The sequence below is a fragment of the Aulonocara stuartgranti genome (assembly GCF_965226115.1).
Source record: "Aulonocara stuartgranti genome assembly, chromosome: 22".
Classification (NCBI taxonomy): domain Eukaryota; kingdom Metazoa; phylum Chordata; class Actinopteri; order Cichliformes; family Cichlidae; genus Aulonocara; species Aulonocara stuartgranti.
Genome location: NC_138957.1, coordinates 27,466,620 through 27,481,943, shown reverse-complemented (window position 1 = coordinate 27,481,943; position 15,324 = coordinate 27,466,620). Strand labels below are relative to the sequence as shown.

General features: G+C 41.7%; 1 protein-coding gene across 2 annotated transcripts; it reads left to right on the top strand.

Moving 5' to 3' along the window:
* The first annotated feature begins 102 nt into the window (after nucleotides 1–102).
* On the top strand, nucleotides 103–13,509 carry tfap2e (transcription factor AP-2 epsilon). Of its 2 annotated transcripts, none has more exons than XM_082521033.1 (7): nucleotides 103–309; nucleotides 3,195–3,638; nucleotides 5,386–5,440; nucleotides 8,703–8,934; nucleotides 11,295–11,413; nucleotides 11,935–12,073; nucleotides 12,384–13,509. In XM_082521033.1, the coding sequence occupies exons 1-7, from the start codon at nucleotides 271–273 to the stop codon at nucleotides 12,643–12,645; spliced, it is 1,290 nt and encodes a 429-aa protein (XP_082377159.1). In that variant the 5' UTR covers nucleotides 103–270; the 3' UTR covers nucleotides 12,646–13,509. The 2 variants fall into 2 exon arrangements, with proteins under 2 accessions (XP_082377159.1, XP_082377160.1); XM_082521034.1 differs by lacking the exon at nucleotides 103–309 and adding an exon at nucleotides 822–1,101.
* The last annotated feature ends 1,815 nt before the right edge of the window (nucleotides 13,510–15,324 follow it).

Genomic DNA, 15,324 nt, shown 5'->3' with positions numbered 1-15,324 from the left:
CTATGGTCCTCACACCAACCGTGACAAAAGTTTTCAGTTGCCCCCCTCCTCGACTCGTGTCACCTACCGCCCTCTTTTGTGTTTTTTCTAACACCCCCCCCCCCCCCCCCCTCCTCACACCCGGCTCTATTCTCTGACTCATCCATACAAACTACTGCATCGTCTCTCAAAGTAACTCACTCCCCTCTGCACCTTCAGCCTGTCTCCTCTCTTCTCTCCATCCATCTCTAACCCCTCAGCTGCAGCTTGACGTACAGCCCGAGCGCCATCATGCTCTGGAAATCCCGAACTAAAACTGACAACGCGCAGGTAAAGTTTTATTTTCATTGGTGGGCTCTGTGAGTCTGTTATGTTTTATATAGAAGCGCGTAAAAAGGTGCACAGGTCTTTTAAAAATGTATTTATTTTTTTATGTCAGAAGATAATTTAAGTCGGTTCAAACCGTGAAATACTCAAGGTGTATTAAAAAAGTTGAAACAATTAAAATAATTTAGATTTTTAAACCATCCCTCTAAAATTTCGTGCGTAAAAAGACAAACTTTTTAACGTAGACGTTAAAAGAATCACGGGAGATGATTTCCTTGTTGAAAATGTGAATTTTTGAGGGATATTTACTACTAATAAAACCCATCTGGGGTCTTACTTCGTGCGCAAAGCCTGCATGATGCTATTTTAAAAGGCAACAATAAAGCTAACGGTACAATCAGCGTGGGGCAAAACAAGCAAGCGAAGGAATATATCTCTTTAAGAGAAGTGGCTCCTCTCGACCCCTCCCCTTATTCTGCCGGGTGCGCGCAAAACCTATAAGTAGTGCGCTCATGGAGAGGCTGCAGGACTCTGTGTTGTGTTGTACGCGCGTGTTCGTATCTGCCAGCTGCTTTTCATCTGCGCGTAAAGAGCTCCGGCAGACAGAGAGATAAGGAAAAGTAAATATCAGCACCTCTGAATTGAATGGACCTTTAATAAAGGCCTGGATTACATCTGGGAACATTTTTTGTGACACCTTATGAGCCGTGGGAAGCCTTCGACTCCCGTTGAATTTTAAATTTTGGGGATCTGTCCAGACTGGTCCAGATGTTAATCCACACCTATTCAGCTATGGTAAGTTAGACAGAGTCGTTCTGGGTTGTTTTTTTTTTGTTTGTTTTTTTAGTATTTTCAGGGCTGCTGGTGTCTGTTAGTCGTTACTGTAACACAAATTTACAAGGATTTTGTTTTTTTGCATTAGAAATGTCAGTAAACCTTATAGAACGGGCGTAAAACAATTGCAGCTGGCGGTAAAACAAATTAACAAAATTGGAGTATATTAAGATACAGAAAAAGACTTAAACAGTGCGTTGAATTCTTTACAGCAGCTGTCAGCTTACAGAGTAATAGTAATTCATGTTTATTGTTTTCTAAATCATATAAGATTTGTGGTTCAACCGTTGCTGTTAATTCGGTTTCCTGTAGAAGTGGTTCCAAAGAATCACAGATACTTCAAAAAATTTGACTTTACTGACACTGCGCCGCGCATCTGTCCCAGAGATGCTCTTTGTCTGTCTGCACACGGTCACAGCAGCTGAGACAGTGACCATGAGGAGTCCACACGGTGGAAAGATGCTCATCTTTTTCTGTGTTTTGCAGTTTTTTTATATAGAGAGAATTTGGGGAATAAAATTTGAAATGCACAAGTACGCACAATCAGTATGAGTAATTGTAGTACTGAATATCGACCTTGATCACAAATATGAAAGCCCATAATAATATTAATTTAAAGTTATTAGGTTGCATTTCTTTGAGAGATGATTTGAGTGGGTTTTAATGGCCTGGCAGCAGTCAGTCTCTCTGACATGTTTTATAGTTATGTACCAAAGCGGATCCCGGCTTACATTCTGTGCAGCCGGCCTCCGGGTTCTCCCAAGGATCTTAATAAAAACGCATGGGGAACCATCCCTGAGCCACTGTGGTCCCAGTCTCAGGAACAGTCTGCCTCAGGGAATGGTGGACTGCACCTCAGTGGAGATTTTAAAAAAAGAAAAAGAAAGACGAAGAAGAAACCCGAAGACATAATTATTTTCACTTTTACTTAAGGTGTCTTCTCATTTGTGGCCCATCAGTTACCTTATAATCTTACCTTTCTTCTCTTTCTTTATTTTTTCTTTATTATTTATGACTCTCGTTTGTTGACATTTTCGATATTTACAGTGTATTTTTTAATTTTAAAAAAACATTTTGCTGTTTGTTGTTATAAAACTTTTGCAAATATCTGTTTGTCTGTTAATTGTTTTGCCCATTCTTTCCTTGTTGCCCGAAATGCACTTTTTCATTCATCTGTGGGTGAAAGGCGGTGCACGAATAAAGCTGTGCCGGGCTGACCGATATCTGCTTTTAAGGCGGCATTTTTGGCAGGGAGATAATGGACATTGTTTCCACCACAACAGCATCGATCAGGTTGACCCAGCTTTGAGAAAAAAATCAAATTTCACCGGGATGCGTGTGTGTGTGAGCCCAAATGTAGGCTAGGGGACTACATGTTTGCGCGTTCACACACACACACACACACACACACACACACACACACACACACACACACACACACACACACACACACACACACACACACAGCGTGAACATACTGGCATCTCTTTTAATAAGAGAGGTCAAACTTGTGAAGTCACATTGAATTATCGTTTGGTTTCGCGCGCCTTGCCAGCCTGAATGAACCCCTCTTTTGCTTTAATTTTCACTCGTGGGGTCAGTTTGTGTTTGTTGACGCAGTCCCTGATTATTTACAGATGGAGCCTCCTCCCGGAGCGACGTGCTGCTGTTGTTATTGTTGCTGTGCGTTACCTGTCCTTTGTGCAGTTCCTTGGTGGCAGTGACCTTTCTGACACTTTTCAACAGCGATGCCAAGGGCGTCTTCTGCCACTTCAAGCGCAGCTGCTATTTCCATCCCTCCCTAATGAAATGGAAATATTTATTTATGGATTCACGACTTTTATTTTGGACACATTAAAACTTTTTTTCATATTTTAATTTTGCGTTTTTGTGACTTATTTGTTTCTTTTATTTTTCCTTTTTAAAATCTCGATTCCTTTATGGAAATAACGCTTTGGTTTAAAATATTTTTTCTCTGAGCTCAATGTTTTTAACCCTGAAACTCTGAGCACGTTGAGCTCCTGATATGAAACAAACTTTCTGATTCTCTGCAGGACCGCGCAGACGGACTAAGCGGCTCTTCGCCGAGCGGGCGCCTTTCCCAGCTGTCCTCCCTGAACCAGGCCGCCTACTCCTCGGCTCCCCCGCTCTGCCACACTCCGGCCTCAGACTTCCAGCCTCCCTACTTTCCACCCCCCTATCCACAGTCTTCACTGCCATACTCTCAGAGCCAGGACTCTGCTTATTCCCACCTGTCAGACCCCTACCCCTCCATCAACTCCATCCATCAGCACCAGCAAGCAGCGTGGCACTCGCAGAGGTCGCGCTCCGAGGAAGGGGGGCTACTATCACAGTCTCACCGGGCTTTGAGCCTGGATCCCCGTCGGGAGTATCCAGCTGTCCCGCGGCTGCTGCACGGTCTCGGGGAAGGGGCTGCAGCTCTCGGAGACGGTCCTCTCGGGATGCACCTGGGACATCACGGCCTGGATGATCTTCAGGTGACTTTTTTGTTTTTCCGCTTGTGTTGCGTTGGCACTGCTGCTCGAGAAGTCCGTGCGTAAAAGTCAATCGGCACACGATAAAGACGCACGCATTTTTTCTTAAAACGCTCGTATTTGTTGTGCTTCAATAATTATCCTTTACGACAATGAAATATTTTAAAATTAGCTTATGTAAATAAATACTACTAAATTCTACTAAATACTAGAAAACGCGCAGTGCGGCGAAAAGGCCTCAGGGCAATTTATCTTTAATTCCAAATAAGAGTTTATAAAGATGCAGGCCACACTAAAACATCTACATAAAAAGCGAAACGTGTAATTTACAACTCTGGTAATTAATTTAAAAGTATTTTTTATGTTATTTCTTTGTTTTTTTATTTTTTAAAACACCTTCAGAGCTGCAGTTTTATATTTTTCCCTAAAAATTGATACTTTAATTTTAGCGTCTGACACAGAAACAGCAAAGGAAACAGCAGCACGCTGATTTCTCAAGACAAGAGAAAAATATTCTTTAAATTTCTAAATCTCTACATCTTACAGTTGTCTGTTTTCCTGCTTTATCCGTTTGTGCTGGACATGATCAATAACGACATGTCTTAGATGGTTTTTATATCAGTTAATGTTTCAGTTTTATTACTTGAAATCTTTTTGTATATACGTTTTTTTTTCTAAGCTTTTTTTAATGGATTATCCACAATAAAAACGATACCCTAAAATATGAATATAAAAACTGCATTCGTTAAATGAATGATAGCAATTTGGCCTCACTCCATTTTATTATCCACTCCAGCATTATCCTCCGTCTCGCGCAGACACAAAGTGATTCTGCAGCCTTTTTGCCTTCTGCAGGTTTTTAGGGGGAGAAGAATAGTTTCTATGGTTTATTGAGCAGTCAGCTTCCCTGCAGCAGGTGCAGCTGCAGACGCTGTTTGTTGCCTCCTCGCAGAAGAAAAAAAAACACACACACAGACACACACACACACACACCGAGACCAATTGATCTGCACGGTCATTAATAGAAAAGAAACGTCTGAGAGGAGCGCCGGGCGAGGAGTCAACCCGGGCATGTTGCTGTTAAACGCTCCCACTTGACAGGGACTTTTATTTGATTAATGGATTATATCCTCCGCGTTTGAACCCTCTCATAGTGTCAGCACAAAGGAGGCAACATGAGACTCGGGCCCTGCAACATGATTTTACTTTCAATCAGAGAAAACTCCAAATGTTTCTAATTTAGTCTTTGAATCGCTGAGCCACACTTCACTTATCAGTAAATCGCATTTTCTTAAGATTTAAAAAGATATATTTATTTATTTTTACCTAACACATATTATGCAGATGTATTAATGATTTTTATGTTGCTTTATGTTGCTTTTTCTGTCCAAAAAATAGCCTTTGTTCCAAACGTTTTATTGCTTTAGGCTTAAAAGAATTGAAATGAAGTGACATGTCTTCTTTTTGATTAAACAGAAATGTAAACTGCTTTGTGCGTCACAACTTCAACTCATTTACTTTCTCTGTTGCACAAAACAACTTGCACTAAATCAAATTTGCTTTTATTATTTACTTCGATATTGATGGTGCTCATATGTGCTGTGAGGGGAAAGTAAATGTTGGACCTTCCATCTTGCTTTGGCCTGAGAGAGACAAGCTGTATATCTCTGTGTGTGTCTCTGTGTGTGAGTGTGTGGTGGCTCTGAGGCCGGTGGATAAATGATAGTGACTGTCTGTCTGTCTGACACAGGGAATGGAGGAAGGATCAGCCTTGGGCATCCTCGACCACTCTGTCATTAAAAAAGGTAAGAGGTAGAAGAGCTGCGTGTGCGTCTGTGTGTGCACGTGTGCGTGTGTGTGTGTGTCAGAGAGCAAGAGAGAAAAGATCAATTGTGTATGTGTGCATTTGTGTCTAAGTGTGCACCTATATAATTGTGCCATACACGCTGAAGGGGATTTTGTGTTTAGGGGCACTCCAACACCAGCCTCTCTCACTCTCTTGTACTCTCTCTCTCTCTCTTACACACACACACACACGCACACATGAACACACACTCTCTCACACACTATAAATAATTCTGTTTTGCTATTTCATTTGAAGTCAAGAAGTCCTCTAATACTCAGCTGCAGACTTCACCCCAAAGGCACACATTCTTAATGAACTGTTCATGGTCATATGAGAGTGTGTACGTGTGTGTCTGTGAGTGTGTGTGTGTTAGGCTTAGAGTGAGGAGCAGAGAGAAGTGGGGCAAGGAAGAAAAGGGAGGGGAACATGATAAAAGAGGAGTTGTGGAGAAATTTGCAGAGTACGATCACACTAATATTACTGACTCCGAGTGGCAGAAGACACAGGGGCGCGATTAGAAAATTCATGTTGGATTTGTAGCTGGTGTCGAGCGCGATGCTTTGAAAACAGATAGACGCCCTGCTCAGGTGCATTTTTAAAAAAAGGGAGGTTTTGCACAAAAACAGGCTAAAGATGGCACCCATTGTGTTATGAAATGACTGACAGAATAAGAGAAATAACACTAAGCAACATTGGTTCTTTGTTGTATTTCTTTAGAACGAGAAAAACTTCAAATTTAAACATGCATGCACAATAAAAAAACAAAACAAAAACATTCTGTGCTTCTTTTACTGCACAAAACCTTAAAAATCCTAACTGGTCTGGCCGTCCACACCTTAAAGTTTCCCCCGAAACTGCTGCTTGATTTGGTGTAATTCTCCAAATCAAGCCCTGGGAGCGGCTTTACACATTTCTGGTTTCATTCAGACTGCCTGAAGCTCTCTGCTGCAGTCATCTGATGAAGTGACAGTGATTCCACTTGTTTGCCAAACGCTTAGAATTGATCAATTACCGCAGCGAGACTCTCCACGGCGAGCACTCGCAGCAGATAGCAGAGCAAACCTAGAGCCCTCATGAATAAGAAAATCCATGGGGGAGAAAAAAATGAGATAGAGTATAAGGGGGGAAGAAGACAAGCAAGGAGGGAGAAGGGGGGGGGGGGGGTACGACAAGTGGGAGGCACACGAAAGAGTCAAGCAAGAGAGTGAAAGATGATAAGAGAAAGAGAGGGAGGGGCAGGGAGATGACAAAGGAGGGGAGCTTTGGAGAAAAACTCTGCTGCTCTGCGGCCTCGTCGCCTGGCTAATCGGCTCGTTGTGAATGAGGCGATTTTAGAGATTGTGTGCAGTTTGGGGGAATCTGCGCTGCACAGCAGGGAGTTGCAAAGAGGCCACCCGCCGTTGAGCACCCTCTCAGTGCAACGAGGGAGCTGGCACGCCAGCGTTAGTACAGTTTTACAGACAATGTTTCTTTCAAAAGACTGAAAGGAGAAGATAGATTGCAGAGCCATGAGGCATGGAACGACCACAGGAAGTGAGGCTGAGGGAATTATTATTACATGAGTTAAATAAGTCCTCAACTTCAACCTTCAACTAAAAGATCTGATTCTTTCACATGAAAGAGACATACGTGCAGATTGATTCAAGGTTTCTTTAACCAGAGATTCTTTTGGATTTCTAAGATCTTTGACTGCTTCATTTTATTCCTTAACCTTCAAAATTTTGAGTCCTGATCATTGAGGACAGCTAAGCCTAACACTGTGTGTTATCGCAGTATGCCTTCTTCTTCTCCTCCTTTGGATGTTCCCTTCAGGGATTGCCTGCTTGACTGATTTGCATCCATCTCATCCTCTGTCACACCAACCCTCTGCATGTCCTTGGTATCTGAATATGAGATTTTTGAATAATTATTAATAATTATAAGACTCAAAATGATGAGCATCAAAATCTATTTATGCTCCCCTCCACAAAAATATTGGCTTAGGATTTAAAGTTTCTCGTCATCATCATCGTCATCGGTGATACTCAGACTAGAGATTTAACTGTGTGTATCTCACCTTAAAGGACTGGATCTCCTAAATTAAAATAAATAAAATAAAACAACATATTTCCATGTTCTTTGGTCACTTAAAGCGCTCATCACAAACCACATAATCCCCATTTTGAGACTATCCAGGGACCTTTATAGCCTGTCAGCCCTCATTTCGCTCTCTCTGTCTTCATTTCCTGTCCTCTCTCTACCGTTAACTCTATATAAACATGTCTATCTCTCTCACATCGCTTCACTAAATCCCAACAGTTTGAGTTTATTATTGATTTTGCACGCACAACATTGCAGTGAAGGAGGATGGAAATATGTCTGTGCTGCTTATATTCAAATTTAAAAGCAAAATAATTCACCAAAGACAGTCTCTTCATAACTCTGGATGACATATAGTTAGCAGTTTTTATTACTGTGCACATAAATCGTTTCTAAAGGAGCATGCTGATGTTTTAAAAGTCATTTGGCCACAGTGTGTGAATACGGAGAAAACTGAATCTGTGGCAGGAGGCGAAAATTATAGACATATAAATCTGAAAACACTAAAGATTAAAGCACAATGAGAACACATTAAACAGACGAGGAGCAGATCTAAGGACTCTTTGTATCCTTCCAAGGAAATGCAGTCTTAAAGCAAATCGTCTGACTTCCTTCACTCTTCTCAATTCAGAGGATTTCTGCTCAAATAGAAAGTAATTTCATCATCGCCCAACATAAACATTGGAGAAAACAAAATCTGCCCCTGCCCCTGCTGCTCAGGTAGCAACAGGTACACTGAGTGTTACACCCGAGTAGCCTTCGATTGCTGACTCTGGCCAGTCACCTGAAGGTTTCTCTGTGTAACTTCTTAGCTCGATTTAAAATAGTTAAGTGCAAATTGAGCTCTTCGAGGTGCGAAGCGAAGCTATTTAAGAATGCGCAGTTAAAATGCAACCACCTGCAGCTTAAGGAACAGAATCAACAAGCAGCGCTCCAGAATTAGAGCTGTCGACGCAGGGGAGAACATTGCACTGAATAGATTAATCAGGAGGGGAGGAGCACGCTGTCACACAGTCATTCACACAACACAATCGTCGCCACACATGACATATGTTAAGATTGATGATCTGTATCCTTTTATCCCTCCTCATCCAGTCTTTGTTGCTTTAATAATCACCTTTCATCCCCCTTTTGCCCCACAGTTCCCATCCCGTCCAAGCTGAACGGCTCGTCCCTGTCCGCCTTGTCCATCGGTAAGGAGGGTCTCGGAGTGGGGTGCGTCTCCAACCCGGCAGAGGTCTTCTGTTCAGTCCCGGGTCGCCTGTCGCTGCTCAGCTCCACCTCCAAGTACAAGGTGACAGTTGGGGAGGTGCAGAGACGCCTCTCCCCACCTGAGTGCCTCAACGCTTCTCTGCTGGGAGGAGTCCTCCGCAGGTGAGAAGCAGACGGGGAACGAGAGGGTGCGACTTAGATGTAAAGATGTTTTTATTTAGTTGGGCTTTAAAGATTAAAGCACAAGAAAAATACAAACCTTTTCTTTTTTTAATGAATGGAAAAATGCTAACTTTACCTCATTAGGACCCAAAAATGCGGTAAAACGGAGCAGTCCCCAGCAGGAGCATCTGTTACTGGTTGAACTGGTTGAATTTGATCTTCTGTAACAGGGATGTCACACTAATTTTACATCATGGGCTACATGAAACCTAGTTTGATCTTAAGTAAGGCGTCAGGCCAGTGAAACTCTTCTTTCTGTCAGTGTAAAGAAGTTCAACTACACATTTAATCCCAGAGATAAGAAGAAGCTCCGACAGCCCGACTCTTTGGACTTAATTTGTAAGAAATTAATATGTAAAATTACAGAAAAGATTTTGGTAGCTTTCAAGTCCAAGACTGTTAGGTAATTATAAAACAGAAAGTTTTTGTTAATTCACAGAAAATGTAAAAAAATAAAAATAAAAAATCTGTATATAATAATAAATTTCTGCATTTGACGGTGAAAAAACAAGAACTATTCTGTCATTTAAATGTTTATAATTAATAAATTTCTTTGGTATAGTATGAGTGTCCATGGAGGAGATCTTCATCTGTAGGAAAAAGCTCTAAAACATGATACAAAATACAGTTTAAAGTCCAAAATATTTGCTCTTCTCTAAATTTTCATGGGCCGCCCTTTGTGCCGGATTGAAGTCTTTGCTGGACCCATTCTCGCCCCTGGGCCTTATGTTTGGTACCCCTGCTATATAATACGCTTTACCTTCTAGGTGCTGCTTTATGACACAACACAAAGCAGGAAAATGCACATGTGACTTGTTTATCTTCTTCAGAGAGGTATAAAAAACCAAACAATAATGGGAAATGTAGTCTAGAAACACAACAGCACAAGAAAACTACACAGGAACTACATTTTCCGTATTTTTGACCTTTGAGCGTGGGATCAAGTTACCACTCCAGTCAGGCTCTTTTATCATCAAATAGAGGAGAAATAATAAACGAGGACCAACAATGACCATGATATTTAAAAATGAAATATTTATATAATGGCAATAATAAACAGAGTCTAATAATGTTTAATATTATGATATTATGAATTATGAATCACACAGCTGTCATGTCAGTTCTCTCTTCTGCACTTCATTAATATCTCTATTGTGAATTCTTTTTGGCCACATTAATCATGTCGCGTTAGTTATTGTAACGGTCTCACTCTTTACAATACACGCCATACATTAGGACGTTTCTGCTTTCAGCTTTTCAGAATAAGATTGATTTTAGTCTAACTACAGGACCAGCGCCGAGGACCCAAAATGGGTCATGAGACTAAATCACAAGAGAAGTAATGCGGTTTAATGAACTACGGCCTCGGGGCGAGAGAACAACTTCATGATTTGAGTTGCAGGCTGAAATACTTTGAGAGGACATAATTAAAAGATCTAAAGGGCCGTAAAAACCCAGTGCCTCCCCTGCAGAGAGATACAGATACCCCAGTGATAACAATACATCGCTGCCTATCACTTTGAGGTACCGCTGCTTAATCCACTTTATGCTTTTGCAGATTAAGAAATGAACCCTATTCCAATTATTTGGTACCTGGTTACTTTGGAAATTGGTGCAGTGTTGCAGATTTTGAAGATATTTGTTTTATTCTGTATGTTTGTTATGATTTGGTTCATTTTTATGAATAAATGAATTTATGAGAAATGAATATTTTAACGTGTAAAACATTACAGTTTGTAAAGTGGCTTAAACTCGCATATGATGCATAAATCAGTCCCTATTTCATATTAATATGAAATGTAGAAATATTTAAGGGATTTTTTGATAACACTGCCTTACTATGCTTCTTCTAAAGTAGTATTTTTAATGCAGAATATCTTTTTACACTGTAGAATTACTTATTTCATATATTACTGCCCATCATCTACCTTAAATTTAAAGGTTATTGCAAAGAAAATCGTATGTGTCTCCAAACATAAAGTCTATATGAATTATGTGTTGAGGTCTGAAGAGCTTTAGTAAATCAACAATGAGCAGGATTCATTGGCTTTAAATTTTACTTGAATATAAAGAGGCAAAGCAGAAAAACATTGAGAAGAATACTGGATAGCATCAGAGCTGACAGGGAACATAGGGAGAGTTTAGCTTCGTGCACACACACACGTACAGAGGGACACAAAGAAGCACACCACAACAAAAGTCATAAAGACAAACACACTCGCACACTCGCACGCACACACACAAATACACAAGAAGCATCTCCTAAAACTGCTCCCTCTGTTTCCCTGTCCCCCCCTCAGGGCGAAGTCAAAGAATGGTGGCCGCTGTCTGAGAGAGCGTCTGGAGAAGATTGGCCTCAACCTGCCCGCCGGGCGACGCAAGGCAGCCAACGTCACTCTGCTAACATCTCTAGTGGAGGGTAGGAAAAACACACATGCAAACACACACACACACATATATACACAGAGGCACGTACACATATACAGTGACCTGCATACATCCTGACAGATAGAGACACATATTCACACAGCAAAATCCCTGCGTGAGCACACATGAATAAACAGCCACAGCATGGATGGCTGCATGCGTGCGCACAAGTGCAAGCACACACACACACACACACACACACACACACACACACACACACACACACACACACACACACACACAGACATGGAGGGTGTCCTTTAAAAAACTGCAGCTGTAGCCAGAGAGCAGTGAACTGTTTGAGTGGTGAAAGTGAGCGAAGTGGTTAGTGAGTTTATCTTGACCTGACCCGAACAGTCAGTTGTGTATATTTAAAAGTCTTTATCTGAATAATTACTTGATTTAAACTAAACTGAAGCCCTGAACGTGAAAAAAAACAACAACCCATAAATCCATGTGCAAATTTCAGCTCGAGCTTCTTTTTAATCCAAACTCCCTCTTCTCCTCGTTCAGGTGAGGCCGTCCATCTGGCGCGCGATTTCGGTTACGTGTGTGAAACAGAGTTCCCAGCCAGAGCCACGGCCGAGTATCTGTGCAGGCAGAGCGAGCCGGACCAGCTCCCAACGCGACGCAGCATGCTGCTCGCCACCAAGTGAGTGGCTGGTCTCTTCTTCTGCTCATTTCACTCTTGAATTAATCTTGCATGAAATAGCTTTTAAAGCATGAGGCTGGTGATATTCAGCGTTTCTTCTTGCTTTCAACTAACAAAAACCAGCGCCATTCTGTTTCTCAGAAGTGGTCAGACATGAAGATTTAAAAAGTTAGTTTGTGTGTTGTTTGTGGACTGCAAGAAGAATGATGAGATCATTATAGTTGCCATTTAAAGAGAACTCCTGTTAGGTATGAAGGTCTAACAGATCACGGTCGAATGCTTCTAAAAGGCTGATCTTGTTTCTTCTCAGGGAAATCTGTAAAGAGTTTGTGGACCTCATGTCCCAGGACCGCTCCCCGCTAGGTGCCAGTCGACCCACCCCCTGCCTGGAGCCGGGCGTCCAGGGAAGCCTCACCCACTTCAGCCTGCTCACCCATGGCTTCGGTACACCCGCCATCTGCGCGGCGCTCTCCGCCTTCCAGAGCTACCTGATGGAGGCGATCAAATTGCTGGACAAAGGAGAGGGTGGAGGGAAGAGCCACCACGACAAGGAGATGAAGCACCGCAAATAGAGGGAGGGGAACACATGTGTGGATGAATGCATGGATGGATGGATGAGAGGCAGAAGGGAAGAGAAAAGAGGGAGAAAAGACTTGACTGACACCCTCTGCATCTTTACCTTTGCCCTCAGGATACAAACTGAGACTTTTACCTCCTCGAAACCTCTATAGCCCCTCCCCTCTCACTGAGGAGGCGGGGCTTATGATGATATCTGTACTGTAATGTGTGTCCACAGCCACCTCGCTCAAAATGACGCATGGACCTCTCTTCTCAGTAGCTGGTTGGTGTCACGATGGCGTCTTTTCAGGATGAGTTTTCACTTATGGCAGTATGCTTTTGGTTATTTCCCCCTGCCTTTTATTTACTTTGGTAAACATGCCACTATTATGTGTGTGTTAGAAGCCCCCGCTGTCATCACACACACACACACACACACACACACACACACACACACACACACACACACGCACACACACACACACACACAAAGAAAGTTTTAACTGAACTCATCTGGGAAGCGCCATAAGCCATATCCGAGACAAAAACCTGCTCTTTGCCCCTCTCTGGAACTTTGGAAGCCTTTTTGATCCATCCGATTGGACAAACCCAGCTTCCATTTGTAGTCCTTCATGGTGGGTGGTCATGGGAAATCGAGTTCTCTGGATTCTCTAGCAGCAAGGGTGAAGGAAGGCACGAGAGGCAACTAAAGAAGATTTGTTTTCTTTTATTTTGAAGTACTGCGTGTTGGTAACTTAAGAAAATAACACAAATCATTTTGTACTTTCTGTGTATGTTTATTATTAATGTTATTACTGTTGTTATTATTATTGTATTACAGCATAAATGTAATATATTATTAAAGAATTAAGAACTGAGTGGTGGAGTTTCTCGTTTTTGATACAGTATAAAAAAAACAACAGCAGCACCTTGAGGTGCAGCTGAATGGTACTGGCCACTGCTTTTATTTGCCTTGATTGTAAATCTCTGTGCCTTTTATTTTTATTGATCCCCATGGGCAAAGTTCCAACAGAAATGTCATAGCAAGGACTGCATCCAACACCTAAAGCTGCAGTAGGCAAAAATTTGCACGAGGCACAATAAATCCTAAATTTGAGGAAGAAACAAAGAAAAAAAACCAGCCTGTGCTCCTCTACCTCCCACCAGATGAGCACAGGGACAATGTATGTGCTTTATAAGAGGTAACGCATAAGAGCATACTGACTCCTGGCTTCACGCATGACTTAGACCCTGCTCTCAGAGGTGAAAGTCTTCAGAGTGTCAAACCAAATTGGCTAAAATCTTCAGTTACAGGCTGGTTTTTCTAAAGCTTGAAAGCAGAGCCCAGAGGAGATGCAGGAGTCTACTTCACTCTCAGAAAAAATGTCACAAAGCAATCACCCCGAGCCCAAAGTGCCGCCGTTAGGACCAAAAGCCCAAACCCAAAAGAAAAGTTACATTTACATTATTAAACAGAAAATCAGTAGATGTTAGGATCAGTCTGTCACTGACAAATTTCAACAGCAGCCAGATACTGCTAAAAAAAAAAAAAAAAAGAAAATGAAAGGAAAACATTTTAATCAGAGTATCAAGTCAGTAAATATTCTGGGATATTGATGTGGTCAGCTAAGTAGACGAGGGGGTTGTTAATCAGTTTCAGCTGCTTCGGTGTTAATGAAATTAAAAACAGGTGCACTTGAGGGGCAACAATTAGACAACCCCCAAAACAGTGGCTAGGGGTCAGCGTACCTATAGCACGAGGCGATACTTGGACCCTACAGAGTGTGTGTTAGGTAATCTGGCTCCTCTGGGATGGCACATAAATAGAGGTCATTTCCACAAGTTTAGCTGTGTCTCACCACAGTCTCAAAAGAAGGACAGTTACCCAAGAGAGCTGGAGAGGGGAGGGAAATGTTGTTAACCCATTAGCAGCACCGGAATCTGCTCCTTTGTCCAAAGAGGAAAATGATGAGCACTGCACCTGTTTTCCTCCCCTCACCTCAACCGGTCTCAAAAGATAGCTGCCCCTCTCTGTGCCTGGTTCTGCCAGGTTTTTCTTCCTGTTAAAAGGGCGTTTTTCCTTCCCACTCTTGCCAAGTGCTTGCTCAAAGGGGGTTGTTTAATTGTTGGGATTTTCTTTGTATTATTTTCGAGTTTATAATTTACAAGTGGCTTCCGGCAGCTGTTGTTGTGATTTGGCACAAAATAAACAAAATTGAATTGAATTGATTTGAATTGCCAGACCTAAAAAATGGCCTCCAGCAGCACTGTTGTGACTGTCTCTGACCATTATTATTATTATTATTATTATTATTATTATTATTATTATTATTATTATTAAAAGCCAGAGAGAGCTTTTGGTTAGTGAAGCCATGTTTTAAATCCTTGATCTGAATCCTCGAAGCTTTTGTTCTAAAACCACATTCTGGATCATTTTCCTTTCTGATTCTAAAAATGACAGTAATTTCCAAAATAAATGTCTTTTTTTCCCCAATTGTACATGTACATAATCTCCTAAATGAGAATATAAACTAATCGAAAAATTGTTTACTGAGATCACAGAGAGAGGAAGCCAAAGACCGTTCCAACAAAAAGACTTTCAAGCCTTTCAAGAGGATTCAGCCTCTGGTGGAGGTTCAATAAAATTCAGATTTAAGGCACTTATACCTTGGAATAACTTTCGGACCTGGAAG